Below are 18,210 nucleotides of genomic sequence, written 5' to 3'. Positions count from 1 at the left end.
TAAAATTTAAGGCTTATGGTTTTTTTTTTCTTAATAATTTTGCTAAATTAATTCTTAAAATATTCTTTCAAGCTTAAACATTGCGGCCCTGAAAAGATTATGGTAATATATTTTAAAATTTGGAAACTTAATTGTGACCTTCAGCCATTTGTTCTATCTACTTTGCTGTAATGTCTTTCTTATTTATTTTATTGCTATCTTAACAGGATTTTCATCGTGTTGATTTATTAAGATTTCTTGCTTGGAGGCCTTCAGCCGTGAAAGAGTTCCATTCGGTAAAGGTCCGGCTATGTCCCGCTTTGGTTGTAAAAGTTATTAAATTACAATAAATTGCAATTATAAGGTGAAACTGACCTCAACTTATTTGGCTCTTTCCACAGTCCTATAACCTGTTCTGTCCAGCGGGTTTAGCGGGCGTATCAAGAACATCTGAGAAGAAATTAGGGTTAGTCAAAAGTTGTTGCTGAGTCCACTAACAAAATTGAACCATATTGCTGAAGTCTTTTCCATAAAGTTCTTGGCGTAAATTAATATGGTAAAGATGGAATTTATGACTTTGCAGAATGCGTACTTGTTTTCGGGACACCAACTTCACGTTAAATTCCTCTTGTGCTGAATTGACATTTCGCGGCTACGGCAGCAAGCAGAGCGACCTCAGCAGCTTCGTCTGTTTGTGTTCTACGACGATTTCGAGGTATTGTATTTAGACTTCCCGTTTCACGTAGACGAGAAATGAGACGACCAAACATCCAGAGAGAAGGTGATGACTTGTCAGGCAAACGTCTGCTGTAGAGTAGTCGTACCAGAAGAGAATTTGCCCGTCTACAGCAAATTATAGTACGGGTATGTACAAATAGTACAAGATAGACAAAATAACATAGTAATCTTAATGTTCTGTGACATTGCTGATTATAGATAAGCATATTACAAAATAATTTCCTGTCAACATACTTCCTCCGTAGATCAGTAGCGTTTCTCTCTGATGGCCATACGTGGACAACATATACATCCCCCCCCCCCCAAAAAAAAATAACTGTATTCACAATGTAAACTACCGCCATGGAGTTACTAGGTTACTCTGATGCACGATTACGCTGGTATGCACTGTACTGTACGCTACATCAACAACAAATGAAGTTCATTTAAAACATTTAACCTCCAACCCGCATCTCTTACATCTGTGGGGATACGTAAAACGTACATCCTCAGAAAGAACTAGCCAATGAACTTAAACATTCACTGAAAAATGTTTTTATTTAACGCATCAGAATAGTAATTTTGAGTAAACAAGTATATTCCCAGAATCTCGAGCTCTAAACATCTTGAAACTTTTCTTGATATATGTATCCGTTTCGAGTACAGAGATTCAATGTAATCCTACTTTTACACGTAAAATTCGCACTTAATACCTGGTTAGGTGAAAACGAAGCAGCTTATAAAGTCGAGTAGCACGGAGAAATATGGTCTGAAATGGCTCCATTATCATCAGAAGGGTTCTGGGAATCCTGTATCGTCATACTGAAGCACAATCAAAATTGTTTTGCTCGTAGAATCCGGTATGAGGTGTGAAATTAACCGGAATGATTTAAATTCCACCTAAGGTAACCATCAAAATTTTACTGACCCATAAATCTCTTTTAATGTGAGTGCCTTTCCCCGCTGTGATAGTGAAAACAAGGGAACCAGGATAAAAATTATTCTATCAGAGTACAAAAAAGGCGAATATGCTCCTGTTTTAGAACGCTCTTAGTGAAAAGTAAGGTACTAGCTGCCTTCATTCTAAATTCCTCCACACCTGTCAAAATTTTCCCATAAATTTTGACATGAAAAGCATTAGCACGTCTTTAAGCTGAGGGAGAAGGAGTCACTGAACGTGCAGAAGAGGCGGAAAAGTAATAAATACTGGAATATATTAGACAGTGATTGTGATAAAGGAAGAGCGAAGGTAGATTGACAGAGTGAGAGAAAGAGTCTTTACCCTCTACGGCTCCCTCTATTACGGTGGAAGTTATTCCGTCACGTCTTAACAGATGTCCTCCCACCGTGTCCCTTCTTTTCGTCAATGTTTTTCATGTATTACTTTACTTGCAGATTCTCCGGAGTGTCTTCTCATTCCTTGCCTTACCATTCCACCTAATTCTCAATATTCTTCTCTAGCACCACATCTCAAATGCTTCGATACTCTTCTGTTCCCCTTTCCCCACGTCTATGTTTCACTATCATACAACGCGATATGGTACACACGTAGATTCTCAGAAGGTTTTTCCTCAAATAAAGCCCTTTGTTTGATGCTAGGAGACTTCACTTGGCAAGGAATGCTCTTTTTGTCAATGATAATCTGCTTTTTATGTCCCCCTTGCTCCGTCTATATAGGGTTGCCTAGGTAGCAGAGTTCCTTAACTTCACCTACGTCGTGATCACTGATCCTGATGTTAAGCATCTCGCTGTTATCATTTCTGTTACTCCTCATTACTCATTCATCGATTTACCCTCGGATCACATTCTGCAGTCATTACATTGCTCATTTCTAAGTTCTTATTGCCTTTTGCTAAGGGCAACAATGTCATCAGCGAATCTTATCGTTCATATCCTTTCACCTTGAATTTTAGTTCCGCTCTTGCATCTTTCTTATATTTCCATCACTGATTCTTCGATGCATAGATAGAACAGTAGGGGCGAAATACTACACCCATGCCTTACAGCCATCTTAATCCGAACACTTTCGTGTTGGTCTTCCATTTCTATTGTTCTCTCTTGGATCTAGAGCAACTGCATATTACCCGTCTTCCCAACAGCTTACCCTTATCTTTGTGAGAATTTCGAACATCTTTCACCATTTTCAATCGCTTTTTCCAACTCGAGAAATCCAATGAACGTGTCTCGATTTTTCTTTAGTCTTGCTTCCGTTATCAACTGCAATCTCAGAATTTCCCCTTTGGTGCATTTACCTTTCCTAAAGCCATACTGATCGTCATCTAATACATCCTCAATTTTCTTCTCGATTCTTCTGTATATTATTCTTGTCCGCAATTTGGATGTGTGAGCTTCTAAACTGATTCAGCTATAACACTCGCACTTATCGGCTTTTGCAATGTTCGGAATTGTATGTACAGGGCTATTACAAATGATTGAAGCGATTTCATAAATTCACTGTAGTTCCATTCATTGACATATGGTCACGACACACTACAGATACGTAGAAAAACTCATAAAGTTTTGTTCGGCTGAAGCCGCACTTCAGGATTCTGCCGCCAGAGCGCTCGAGAGCGCAGTGAGACAAAATGGTGACAGGAGCCGAGAAAGCGCATGTCGTGCTTGAAATGCACTCACATCAGTCAGTCATAACAGTGCAACGATACTTCAGGACGAAGTTCAACAAAGATCCACCAACTGCTAACTCCATTCGGCGATGGTATGCGCAGTTTAAAGCTTCTGGATGCCTCTGTAAGGGGAAATCAACGGGTCGGCCTGCAGTGAGCGAAGAAACGGTTGAACACGTGTGTCTGGACATGCTGGAAAATTGGCTCATGCCACAACTGGAGACCGACAGCGCCGACTTCGTCTTTCAACAGGATGGTGCTCCACCGCACTTCCATCATGATGTTCGGCATTTCTTAAACAGGAGATTGGAAAACCGATGGATCGGTCGTGGTGGAGATCATGATCAGCAATTCATGTAATGGCCTCCACGCTCTCCCGACTTAACCCCATGCGATTTCTTTCTGTGGGGTTATGTGAAAGATTCAGTGTTTGAACCTCCTCTACCAAGAAACGTGCCAGAACTGCGATCTCGCATCAACGATGCTTTCGAACTCATTGATGGGGACATGCTTCGCCGAGTGTGGGAGGAACTTGATTATCGGCTTGATGTCTTCCGAATCACTAAAGGGGCACATATCGAACGTTTGTGAATGCCTAAAAAAACTTTTTGAGTTTTTGTATGTGTGTGCAAAGTATTGTGAAAATATCTCAAATAATAAAGTTATTGTAGAGCTGTGAAATGGCTTCAATCATTTGTAATAACCCTGTATATTTTTACGAAAGTCTGTTAGTGTATCGCCAGCCTCATACATTCTACACACCAAGTTAAATAGCCGCTTTGTTGCCACTTCCCCAATGACTTCAGAAATTCTAATGGAATTTTATGTATCCCTTCTCATTCATTCGATCTTCAGTTTTCCAAAGCTCTTCTAAATTTTGTTTCTAATAGTGGCTCTCCCATCTCCTCTATATCAACTCCTGTTTCTTCTTCTATACATCAGACAAGTCTTCCTCCTCACAGAGGCCTTCAATGTACTCTTTCCACCTATCAGCTCTCTCCTCTGCATTTAACGATGGGATTCCCGTTGCACTCGTAATGTTACTACCCTTGCTTTAAATGTCACCGAAGGTTGTTTTGACTTTTCTGTACACTGAGTGTCCTTCCGATAATCATACCTTTTTTGATTCCACATTTTTCATGCAGCCATTTCGCCTTAGCATCCATGCCCTCCTCATTTCTTTCATTCCTAAGTGATTTGTATTTCTGTATTGCTGAATTTCTCTGAACGTTTTTGTATTTTCTTCTTTAGTCTATCAACTGAAGTATTTGTGTCGTTACCCATGGTTTCTCCGCAGTTACCTTCTTTGTACCTATATTTTACCTTACGACTTCTGTGTTTGCTCTTTTTAGACATGTCGATTCCTCTTCAACTGAACTGCCTACTAAGCTATTCTTTATCGCAGTTTGTATAGTCTCAGAGAGCATCAAGGGTATCCCTTCATTGCTTAGTACCTCCGTATCCTATTTTTTTGCACATGAATTCTTCCTGACTAGTCTCTTAACCTTCAGCCCACTCTTCATCACTACTAAATTGTGACCAGTCTACATCTTCTCCTGGGTATGCCTTACAATCCAGTATCTGATTTCGGAATCTGTGCCTGATGATGATGTAATCTAACTGAAATGTTCCAGTATCTGCCAGCCCTTCCGGAGTATACCTCCTCCTCTTGTGATTCTTGAGCAGAGTGTCTTTTATTACTATTTATTGCAGATCTCAATTAGTCCTTTTCCTTCTTCATTCCTAGGACCAAGCCCATATTCTCCCGTAATCGTTTTTTCTGCTCCTTCCCCTACACCCGCATACCAATTCCCCATCACTATTAGATTTTCATCTCTCTTTACGTACTGTTATCCGTTGAGTATCCTCATATATTCTCTCTTTCTCTTCATCCTCTGCTTGCGACGTCAACATATATAGCTGATCTATAGTTGTTGGTATTGGTTTGCTGTTCATTCTGATGAGAATAACCTTAGCACTGAACTGTTCACAGTAACTGATTCTCTGCTGTGCCTTCCTGTTCACAACAAATCCTGCTCCCGTTACAGCATTTTCTGCTGCTTTTGATATTATGCTATACTTATCTGAACAGAATTCCTCGTCCCGTTTGCATTTTCTTCACTCCCCCCCCCCCCTTCCTCCTCCCCTTTGTGGACTGAGCCTTGGCATTTCCCTTTTCAGATTTTCTAGCGTCCCTACCGTATTCGAACATCTGACATTCCAGGCCCCGACTCGTACAACGTTATGCTTTCGCTAGTTATTCAGTCTTTCCCCCAAGGTCAGCTTCCCATTGGCAGCCCTCTCCCGGAGATCCGAATGGAGATCGTCCAAAATCTTTTGCCTAGGGAGAAATCATCATGAAACTTTTTCAGTTACAGGCCGAATACCCCGTGGATACACATTGTACGTTTTTAATTCAGTGACTTCCATTCTCTTCTGCATGCTCATGCCGTTGATCATTGATGATTCTCCCGCTTTTCGGGGCAGTTCTCATGCCTGAGGGACAAGTGAGGACCCTAAACCTCTGTCTGCTCCTGCACGCTCTTGGCAAGGCCGTTGGCAGAATGAGGGTGTCTTCTTCAGTGATAATTAGAGGAACGCAAAGTGATAATGACAATGAGTTGGGCTGAAAGAATGAGGGAGAATGGACAAGTGGAAGTTGATGTGTATGGGTGACTCGCAGCGATGAACTACTGTATGTGAGCGAGTTACAGTTAAGAGAGTTTGTGTAAGTAAGATCGGAGTTGCACGTTAAAAAGAGCGCGAATATGTTCGCATGCCAATTTGGGAGGGGAGGGGGGGGGGGGAGTAGTAAAAATGTTGAGGAAGTTAGAATGAGGCAGCTAAAAACACACATTTGAGTAGGAATCTTTTAAAACTCTTCACCACAACAGACCAAACACGTCCAAGGTTTCCCGGAGTGTGTGACGTAACGTCGTAGACAGTAGAGGGCGTGATGAAATATAATGAGATTTGGACAACAAACTAAACCTGTAGGAACTCCAATGCCTGAAACGTGGATTTTGTTCATTGGTAGTTATTTGTCGGTGTACCGAGAAAAATTTTATGTTAACTGACTCGGTTTGTTGAAGCCTACACACCGAAATCTTTTGCAATTTGAAAGGTATGCTGATATTTAATCGACAGTGACAGTTTTATGAATATGAAAAAAGTTTTTCAGAGACCTCTACCAGTCTAGTATTGTTGTTGAGTTACTAAAATTACATAACACAAGAAAACTTTTCGAGGTACCAGCCTCATCTTCAGGCTACAATGACAATACAAAAACCATTTAGCAAAATCACATACACATACTGAAGATTTTTCCTTGCAGTCTCAGCAAGTGCTGTGGCCTTCCTTTCTAGAATGAATAGGATAACTAAAAATGATCGTTTATTGGTCTTCTACTTACATAACATTTTTTCATAGAAAATGGCTGTCTTGTTGTGGTGAGCTGTACATTCGATTGTGACGACGTATTTTAAGGGTCCTTTGTAAGCTTATAAGCAGTGAGTAACGAGATCCAAGGAGCCATAGCAATGGATATATCGAAATACACCAGAAGAAGAGAGCCATTTGATATGAACAAAGTGACTGATTTTATGACAAAAATGACCAGTAAACCGATGAAAGATCTATTAACTCTTTATTTGGCACACAGAGAAACACTGTGAAGAGATGTAAATGATCATGTGAACAATTTCACATACATTTTTCTCAGTATCCAGCAAGTTGCGATAAAGTATCGTTACCTTCAAACGACGTATGGGTGCTACAACAATGGATAACACAATGTTGTTCAAGTGCATAAAAAAATTGAGTTTTGCATTATTTGATGTGAAAAGTCTGAAAAGTTTCTTTTTGGTACAAAGCACAGAAAAACTGCACGTTTTCTGCGATTTACAGTGAAATTCCAACGAGGGCAATGCGTCCATCTTCCTTCTTGGCCCTTACTGTGAGCAGTGACCAAACGTTTCATGTCTTACGACATTCACTGTCAGAAGAGCCGCTGTTTTCTTCTACTTTCGGGTTTGTTGTCCATCCAATAGCCAAAGCCGGACATCCTCTTCCCAGAAAATATCTGACCATTTGCAGTGTCATAGGTAAGAGTTCGCTAACATACTTGTAATATCTCACTCCTCAAGACTTCGTCTTTCAGTTTATAAGCAATTTGCGTAGCACAAGAAAATACAGCGCCACAAATCGGAAGGAACTGCTGCATTGGTAACTAATGCTCACGTAAACGTACACGGTGTCTAATAGAGGAGCACACCTTCCAGAGACAACAGAATATAGCTGTATATGGGAGCTTAAACGTTGCTTGCAAGCCTCATTGCCCATCCAAAAGCGAAACTTGAAAGATGTTGCTTGAGAGCAACATTGCTCCTTCTTCGCCGGATGGTCACAGCAGATGGCAAGACAATAAAGAACAAAATCAGTGTTGAGAGGAACTTTTTTCTAAATGTTTCTTGTATTGCAGTTGTAGCCAGAAAATGAGGCTTATATCGTAACGTGTTGCTTTATCATATAACTAGCCCTTATCCGCTGCTTCGCTTCCATATCAGAAGTTTTGGTATGAGTGATGGTGAGGTAGTAAGCAAGAGAATTTACAAGATGTCTATGCGTAAAGTTGTGTAGAGACGTATGTTCCAAAAACGTATGCAGCGCCGGTGAATGTGTTTCTACTATTTTGCTGTATGTCGAATCTGAAAGTACGCATTATATTTAAAAAATACCTCGGTTCATTACATACGTGCTGAAGTAGAGTTTATGGGTGTTCCCTGGCTGACCTAGTACCGGATGTGAGATTTTGCCATCAGAGCAACACATACCAACAGTTCCTCCCTTACATTTTAATGCCTTATGGTATTTAGATTATTTGATCCCTGCCCCTATCATGATTAATTTATGATTAACATAGTTAATAGATCATAATGAAATGCTGCCTCACCAAAAGCCTCCCACGTTGCACATGTAAAGGTATGACTCTGTTTGTCGTACAGCCTTTAAATGACGCCATCGCTGGGAGTTTTCAAGCGCCTCGGAAGCTATAGAAGACGCCTGACTCCCGCCGTCTAAAATGCTCTGTAGCTCTTAAGGCCGCCTGACGTTTTGCATCCAAGTAACGGCTGACATGAGATTGTTCTGAGGTTTGTTGCATTAGAGTAACTTTTGCAGCTTGCGATCTCTTAGAACCACGAGCTGAACCAGACTTACTTTTGGGAAGCTTTTAGCAATAATTTTAAATAGGGTTCTCCGGCTTACAACGCTATTTTGTTGTTGTACCTCCACCAAAACTCTCCAGCTATGTCAGGTGCTATAGGAACTCAATGTTGAAAACCACGTGCATAGTGACATTGGGCACTGTCACGGAATAATCTGTATAGGAATCGCCCACCATCTCGTGAGCATCGTCTGCATGTCACTCATGTGTGGTATATTTAAAAAAAGTTAATAATACTCAAAAAGATGTGTGGTGTGCGTACTGTAAGACCTTCGGTACACACACCATCAGATTATTTGACTTGTCGCTCTAACGAATTAGGCGAGTGTCAGCAATATGTCTCGTGGTCTTATCGCGGCGTGTTTATCTTCTGCCGTTAGGTCAGACAATAGAAATGCCACTTGCACGCTTGGAGTAGCAGATTGACGGTGACCAACTTTAAACAGAACTTGATTAATTTCCACACACATTTATTAAAATAATAACAAGCATAAAAATAGCTTAACTTGGTTCTGGATGCTATTTACAATTGACAATCTGAAGTTCCTTTGGTCTTGGTACGTTAATCTTATTCTCACATATCTCTGATACTTGACAAAGTGTCTATACGTTTCTCTTTAAGGCTATGTACAGGAATATGATAATCTTAGTAGGCACAGACTGAAACTGGACTGCAGACTGGTGCAGAGACTGGTGCAAACTGACTAATCGGAGGTCTGTACACTCGTTATAATACCTCGAGCGTTCAGGTATCACTGCGCGAGTGTGATACGCGAGGATAAAAGGTTCTACGTTAGCAGCAATGTCATTGGCTGCGTTACATATTAATACGCGGATCGGCGGAAGCAGAATTTGGTCCGTCTCTATGGCAGCGCCGTCTCGTAGTGCGGAGACGGACGAGCGCTGCGCCTGCGCTGTTGTGCTTAGCGGGGCGCGCTCTAGTGGGAATGTTGTGTACGCGCTGACTACGCGGAACTACGTACACAACAAGATGGTACTTTGTAAAATAGCATTTGCTATTCCTCAGCTTTCAAGCTATCGCCTTACCAAATTTTATCAGAATAGGATCTGCGGTTTAGTCGTGAAAGCTTAACGGACAAAGTTACTTTCGCATTTATAGTGTTAGTATGGATCTAAGATGGCCAACGGAAGTTTGTAACTGGCACTGGTGTCTGAAAACCTGAAGCCTGCACATTACCGCCTGGCAGGTGAGGAGTTCACACTTGAACGCTGAAACGCGTTGGTTCCGCTGGAGGGCGCGCTGACTTACCCTGACGAAGGTGGTCCTGGAGATGGTGTAGAACTTGCCGGCCGTGAGCGAGAGCGGCCGCTGCGTGCGGCACATGACGATCAGCACGGCGCGTCGCAGCGGCTGCGGGGCGCCCGGCCACCCGCACGAGTAGGCCGACCGCGCCAGGCGCGCGCTCTGCAACAGCGTGACGTCACAGCAGTGGTCTGACAACGACAGTACCAGCGGAAGAGGAAGTTCCGAGTGAAATCTCTTACTCCTCTGACCTTCATTAAATTCTCTTTATAGCAGGGCTCTCAATAAGCTATCGATATTTTTTCAAACATGTCGATGTGTATAGGCAATAAATTTTCCCCAACATATCGATATCGAAACAGCAGTATCCAGTGCAGATATTTTTATTTTATATTATCATTTTTGCGTAAATTTCGGTAAATATTTGAATTGTTCTTTTGAAATTGCAATGGAAAATAATTTTATTTTCACTTTGTGAAGGTGTCTTACTACTTTTCTAGCTTCCATCACGTCCAGTCTTTCTCCCTGACTGTCAAGAAAGTGTAGGTGGCACAAGGGAGAAGTACGATTGCACTGGGAAGGGGGGTGGGGAGAGGTGGGTGCCGGTGTGGATGAAGTAAAAATATTTCCGATGTGGAGGAATTGCATTAAAAAACCGTTTTTAACGCAACTAGTGTACTATTACTTCACATCGGCATTCTTCAAAAACAACGGGTGAAAAAGATGACCTTAATGCAAATGACAAGACTGATTTTTGCGGTGGGCAGGGACATGTGAGGGGAAATGCTGACGCAACCGGCAATCGGCGCTACCAGCAGGAACTGCAACATTTAACTTTACCATACAATTTGGACACTAGAACTGCCAGTCCCTGGCGTTTGCAAAATGCAAAAAACAGGGAAGTCAGCACGAAGTGTTCCAGACAAATATAATATGCGTCGAAACCGAACGATGGATTCATCGCACACCTCTTACTGTCCGACTTACGCGCAGTTACCATTTTAAGCAGGGTGTTATCGCCAAGCGAAAACGTGCGTCAATTTCCTTTCAATTCTTGCTCTAAGGGGGATAGGCAGGAGCCAGCTTGTTGATGTATAGCATATCTAACAATAAATCAACACTTAAATATACCAGTAAAATCCTCAGTATATTTATAATGTGGAGCCCACATTTCTATAGGCCAGTAGGCTGATATTTTTTCGTCGACATATCTTTACTCTTTTCCAATATATCGAAAAGTGATAATGATATTTTTTAAATATCGATATATCGGATTGCCGATACTTTTAAAAATATCAACAGCTTTTCTTTACAGCCTCTATTTCATCTCATTTTCCTTGGTACATCGTTCTTTTACCACATTTCATACAAAGCAGTTGTTGCGAGTAGCAGAAAATTGTCGTTCCGTCAGAACTACTGCTATCCTTGGAGGGCAGTCAGCCGTGACAAAACTCTTCCATCTAGTGTGCAAGAAATACCCTCAGTCTTTAAGAAGAAGATAAAAAATCCAATTTCAAGTAAAGCAGTTGCTCAAACTTGTGAAAACTGCCGCAATGTCAGCAAAATACTAACACGAATTCTGTACAGAAGTGTAGAAAAACTGGTTGTTGACCTCGGGGGAAGATCAGTTCGTATTCCAGAAAAATTTAGGAACAGTCCATGCAACAGTGACCCTGTGACTTATCTTATGGTTCAAATGGCTCTGAGCACTATGGGACTTATGAGATCATCAGTCCCGTATAACTTAGAACTACTTAAACCTAACTAACCTAAGGACATCACACACATCCATGCCCGAGGCAGGATTCGAACCTGCGACCGTAGCGGACGCGCGGTTCCAGACTGCAGCGCCCTGAGCCGCTCGGCCACTCTGGCCGGATAAAACTTTCAGGTTTGGCGATGACATTACAGCTCTGTCGGAGACAGAAAAGGAGCTGGAACAACGGTTGAACGGAATGGATATTGTCCTGAAAGGACGATCTAAGACCAGCATCAAGAAAGCAAAACAAGAATAATGGATTGTAGTCGAATTATGTGATGCTAAGGGAATTAAATTACTGAACGAGGCACTTTAGGTAGTATGGGAACAATTCTATTCGGGCAGAAAGAGACAGTCTGCATGTGAAATTCTAACTGATCGATCTGCAAGGTATTCCCGTTCAAAAGAAAAATGCCTTTAATGTTAAATCTATGTAGTGTGCCTATATTGGTTATCATATATAGTTTACATGTCTCTATAATGAGGTTACAAAATTGCTACAATATTTCAATCAATATTTCTATGTGAAAAATCTTAATTTCGACCATGAAATTAAATGAGTCAAGAATATGTATCTTCCTGAGTGCGAAAATCTGTGAAACTGATTGCGTCTGTCCCAACAGATTGTACCAGGTAAAATGTAGATTACGTCTTCAGTGCGCCAGAAATAGATAACACTGAAAAATTATTTTGTTTTTGTCTATATTGTTGAAAAATGCGAAACATAAAATGAAGTGTCAGCAGCCACTCCGAGTGCTATTGCACGCGGGAGAGCACACGGATCACAAAGCCAATCCTTGAGCACCCTTCATTCAAAAATGCTTTGTCTGATTCGCTACTAGTCATAACAAAAAATGAATTGCAAATACGTTTCTCGGGTTTGCCGCCGAATCGTATTGTGTACACAACTCGCACAACATTTCATCGATGCAACTGCTAGACATCATCAGGTGGTGGTAGCTGCTGCTTACACTGCTACAAGGCGCGACTGATGATTTACTGAGTTACACAATACGATCCGGCGGCAAACCCGAGAAGCGTTCCGTCTGGAAAGCATGAAAAGTCACAAAAAATAAATTTTTTGGTGAGTCTGTATAGCAACTGGGTATTATAACGTCTTCGTCGATGTAAGGAGGTTCATCTTAATGCATGCATATTATAAAATGGGTGTAGTGGTGTGTATGTTCTCCATCTCCTTCTTAACCACTGGACCGATTTCAACCAAACTTCGTACGGACACCTCTTATTACTAGAAAACATTCGCTGTGGAGGCATGAACCAGTTACCCACCGCAGTTCAGGAGATATTTGTCATAAATATTGAAAGACTACTGCTTCCAACACGACTTTACGTTCATTACTTCCGTGCTCCTAACTCTATTCGCAATAAATTTCGCATACAATATCCACATATCGATAGTAGTCAACGAAAACCTCGTAACTCCATCCGTCTGTAAAATCTCATAATTTCAGTAAACAGTAAGTACATTACCAAAGAGAGATTTTAGTGCTTGGATTATTCTAATCTGTCAATAACTACGCCTCTATTATATAACTCCACATATAACAACATTATCTCTATCACTTTAAACATTTTTTAAGAAACAGTTATTGCTTCTGCTGTAAAATTTAACAGAATCGTGTTACGAGGTTTTCATTTCCTGCTATCAATATGCCGCTGAATGCATCTACAAAATTATATCATGATACGACACATAGATACATTGGGCATGATCTTAAAATTTTATTACTTCTTATTAAACGTGTATTTAATGAAGGAAAGAGGTGTGAGAGGTTTCTACAGAAGATGACTTAATATTTGCATGCTTCAGGAAATAACTGATTAAAACAGATGAGTTGAGTGGGAGAAAATAAAACTAGATCCGACATAATGTAACAGCTATAGCTATAAAAGAAAAGAAACAACGTAAAGCCTATTTAAAGATCACTGAAGTTCCAGATAACATGTATATTCACATATAAATATTCTTCACACCTTACCGAAGAAGCCACGAAAAGGTAGTGGGATTAGTTTGTAATACTAAAGAACACATTCACAGATGACATACAGTGACCTACCAAGTAATGTAGCATCTTAACATAGCAGAAAAAGATACGGATAATTCAAACAGCGCATCGGTTAATGAATTAAATGATCCATTGATTATAGTGCTTTGCGTCGAGGTACTGAGAGTATAATTAGCTGTAGTATTCAGTTTCCGTTTTGAGACTTCTTATTAGTCTTTCATTATTGTTATTCTTTGAGTCGAGCCCTTATAAATAGTTTCAGTGACTTAAAAGTTACACTGCAACACCCGTCAAAGACGTTTTTAAGTTATGCCGTCGTAGGAAGTTGATCCCAAAATACGTGTACATTCTCTAACTCTTCGAAGAAAGGAAAGATTCTCCAAAAACTTCAGTAGCGTCTTGAAGGACTAAAGTTGCTCTTGTGTTTAGCACAATTAACGACCTGATAGTAATTTATTGATTCGCTTTTGTAAATCTTTGAATACTCGAGCTAAAGCCCATAAAGCGAAACAGCGTATTGTGACCAGTTGATGGCCCACAATCGTTACGAAGAAAGAAACATATTTATTATGGCACGATGCGCGGTAGGAGCGATCAGAGAAGGCGACTTCGGAGGAAAACGCAGCTCATCCATCTGGGAGAACACAAGCAGAGTCATCAGCACACTAATGACAGCTTGTGATTCAGGTGTCACACACAGACAGCAACGTAAGCGGCAGGTGGCATTCTCTTGATTGGTGTCACTTTTACCATCCAATCACGCAGTTCTTCTCACTCATCCCTACAACATTTACTGACAAAAATTTATTGTGGCGTCGTTAAGTCATGTTTTCTTCTTGGGCAGACGACTATAGCTTAGCGAGTCCCATACATCTCCCTTTCCCTTCTACGGAGGTGTGGTGATCTGACGGGAAAACGTGCCTGCCGTGTACCCGTAAGCAGTCTTACTCACTGACAATGTCTTAACGAAACATATTTCCTTTTTCGTATGCGAAGGGCTTGTTCTGGGCGGAATTCTAACATTCAACTTACACTGAACAGCCAAAGAAAGTGGTACACTTACCTAATATCGTTTAGGGCCCCCGCGAGCAGGCAAAAGTGCCATAACAGGACGTGGCATGGACTCCAATAATGTCTGAAGTAGGTGTGGCCGAGCGGTTCTAGGCGCTGCAGTCTGGAACCGCGTGACCGCTACTGTTGCAGGTTCGAATCCTGCCTCGGGCATGGATGTGTGTGATGTCCTTAGGTTAGTTAGGTTTAAGTAGTTCTAAGTTCTAGGGGACTGATGACCTCAGAAGCTAAGTCCCATAGTGCTCAGAGCCATTTGAACCAATGTCTAAAGTAGTGCTGGAGGAAATTGACACCATGAATCTTGCAGGGCTACCCATAAATACGTAGGAGTACGAGAAGGTGAAGAGCTCTTCTGAACAGCACGTTGAAATGCATCCCATATATGCTGAATAATGTTCATGTCAGGGGAGTGTTTAAACTCAGAGGAGCGAAATTGAGGCAATTCTGGATGTGTGGGGTGTCGCATTGCCCTTCTGAAATTACCTAAGTCCTCCGGAATGTATAATGGACATGAATGGTTACAGGTGGTCAGACAGGATGTTTACGTACGTATCACCTGTCTGAGTCGCATCTAGACTTGTCCCATATCATTCCAACAGCACACGTCTCAAACCATTACAGAGACTCCACAAAGTGAACAGTCCGCTGCTGACAAGCAGGATCCATGGATTCATGAAGTTGTCACCATACCCGTTCATGCTCATCTGCTCATTGCACTGAAATGCGACTCGTCCGACCAGGTAACACGTTTCCAGTCATCAACGGCCCAGGCGAGGCGTAAAGCTCTGTGTCGTGCTGTCGTCAAGGGTACACGAGTGGATCTGGCTCCGAAAGCCCATATTGATGATGTTTCATTGAATCGTTCCTACGCTGACACATGCTGATGGCCCAGCTTTGAAAATTACAGCAGTTTGCAGAAGGGTTACACTTCTGTCAATTTGAACGATTATCTTCAGTCGTCGTTGGTCCCGTTCTTGCAGGATCTTTTTCCGGCCGCAGCGATGTCAGAGATTTGATGTTTTACCGGATTCCTGATATTCACTGTGCTCCCGTGAAATTGTCGTATGAGAAAATCCCCACTTCATCGCAACCTCGGAGATGCTGAGTCTCATCGCTCGTTCGCCGACTATGACACCACGTTCAAGCTCACTTAACTCTTGATAACCTGCCATTGTAACAGCAATAACCGATCTAACAACTGCGCCGTTGCTGACCGCAGTGCCGTATTCTACCTGTTTACATATCTCTGTATTTGAATACGCATGCCTATACCAGTTTCTTTGGCACTTCCGTTTATTAAGCGCAATTGTCAATATACATCGAAGGCTGTCGGTTTCTTTTTCCTTTCTATTGCTCCATTCCATTTAAGTTTTGTTTTTCGGTCACGAGTGATCCGCAGGCCCTTCGAGGACCTGGGGCAAATGTCCTTCCCTTTAATATTTCCTTAGCAACTGTAAGGATAGAAAATATAAAAGTCAAGGCTAAAATATCATAAGGTCGTTAATATCAAAGGAAAAATTACCATTCCATAAAATATCAATTACAGGGTTCAGATCACTTCTGAAATGTTGAGACGGTGAAAACCCAGACAGAAATTTGTAGTGATATGCCCTTTCATCATGTACGCGATGTATGTGTAGCTTATGACCAGTGATAAATGCCTCTCACTTTACGTGTCGTCTTACGTCATTTGAACTCAGAAATAAAAATGGGAGTACATATTGTATACTTTTCAACGTAAAAACCCTTGAGAAGGAAATGGTTGCAGGACGGCGTACAGATAATTTACAATGTCGGACTCAGGAGATGAAAGAATAAAGAGATTAAATCAAGGTATAAATACAACTGGAGGAATGCTAGGAACATAACAGAAAAGAATAAGAATACAAACAGCAGAAAACACTACAAGAAAAGAATGTCCACAGAGAAAAAGGGCATGAGACGCTCATTCTCGATTACGAGGAAACTGATCATTTGCACTGTTATATTGGCGTGTTCTCTAGCTACTGTACGAATTCGTGCAATTAATTTCCTAATCATGTTAAAGCTTACCGGCTGCAGTAAAAAATTGGTTTGTACCAACCATCGATTCTTGAAGGAATTCGTGGTTTGCAGCCTTATGCATTGGTCAAGTAAAGATGTCGGCGTGGCGAAGTTCTGATTCAGATCCTCAATATAAATTAGAACATCACGTGTAGATTTGGGTCTGCCTGTACCACAAGATGACGGGCACGTGAAAGTCTCAAGCTAAGAAGCGATCATACCTGTGATTTGCATTTCTCACGGGCTGACTAATTCGATTACATAGCTACAGGTAGCGAAATGATGATAGCAAGATATTAGCATTTATATGTCCTGTGTGCTTTGTCTCTGATAGTTGTAAGTTGGTTAAGGAGAGTGTTCACCGAATAAAATATGGAGTCTCTCAGTGAAATTAGTTACTTCACTATTGATTTGGATGTTAATGCCTCCTTTTGCCTGCCAAAACTCGTTATATGCATCACTTGTAAGCTCAAACATATTCATAGGCTTATAATCTCTAACAGCTGCCACTTACGATTTCTTCTTTTAACTTGCAGTGATTAAGTCATAAAACTACTTCGTGAGCTGACAAAGCAGGTGCAGTGACATGATCAGTGTTAGTTACTCTAGTTGGAGATTTGCTTGCGCATATATCGATAAACATAGGAATGATTGCTCTATGGTTAGTTGGTCCATGTTAAACCAGTGAAACTATTGAGTAGAAAGTACATGTCTGAATTTTGGCACCTCAGGATTATTTTTTAGAAAATTTATGTTTATAGCTCTGGCTACGATTATTTGTTCATATTAAGGTTCAAAAACTGAGACCGCAAATTGAAAGCTCGAGAGGCGTCCAGCACTGGGCTGCTTCCATGTTACTCAGGTGGGACTTTTTATGCTGAGATTCTTAACTTCAGTGGACATGTTGCTAACGGCTGCAACGCACGTTTGCGTGCTCGAGTTGTAGTTGAGCCATGGTGGATCATTTCCACTCTATGTCTGAAGGCAGGATGAACAGATCTCCCAGAGACAGTCGTGACGCAATCACCAATGGGATTACGAGCAGGTGGGAAAGTAAAGGCGCACCGGGCTGGGGAGGCTGGAGGAAGAGGGGGGTTGAAAGTCAGGCACGTTTGCCTAACACATAGAGTGAAACTTAAAAGGTTGTATACATGGAAGAAGCCTGGAGATACTGACAGGTTTCAGATAGATTATAAAGGTAACACAGAGATTTAGGAGCCAGGTTTTAAATTGGAAGACATTTCCAGGGGCAGATGTAAACTCTGACTACAATCTACTGGTTATGAACTGTAGATTACAACTGAAGAAACTGCAGAAAGGTGGGAATTTTTAGGAAATGGGAACTGGATAAACTGATTAAACCAGAGGTTGTACAGAGTTTCAGAGAGATCATAAGGGAACAATTGACAAGAATGGGGGAAAGAACTACAGTAGAACAAGAGTGAGTAGCTTTGAGGGATGAAGGAGTGAAGGCAGCGGAGGATCAAGTAGGTAAAAAGACG

The 18,210-nt window shown here is 41.3% G+C and overlaps 1 protein-coding gene across 1 annotated transcript in view; it reads right to left on the bottom strand.

Moving 5' to 3' along the window:
• The window catches only part of LOC126094966 (odorant receptor Or2-like), a 210,509-nt gene extending 192,846 nt beyond the window's left edge, over positions 1–17,663 (bottom strand). Inside the window, exons 1-2 of the mRNA XM_049909620.1 lie at positions 17,634–17,663; positions 9,815–9,970 (exon numbers count right to left, since the gene is read on the bottom strand). Of these exons, the coding sequence (XP_049765577.1) occupies positions 9,815–9,970; positions 17,634–17,663 (186 nt within the window). The remainder of the gene's footprint in view (positions 1–9,814; positions 9,971–17,633) is intronic.
• Positions 17,664–18,210: the final 547 nt, after the last annotated feature.

The sequence above is a fragment of the Schistocerca cancellata genome, chromosome 8 (genome assembly GCF_023864275.1).
Source record: "Schistocerca cancellata isolate TAMUIC-IGC-003103 chromosome 8, iqSchCanc2.1, whole genome shotgun sequence".
In the NCBI taxonomy this organism is placed as follows: domain Eukaryota; kingdom Metazoa; phylum Arthropoda; class Insecta; order Orthoptera; family Acrididae; genus Schistocerca; species Schistocerca cancellata.
This window is presented reverse-complemented; position numbering and strand designations above follow the sequence as displayed.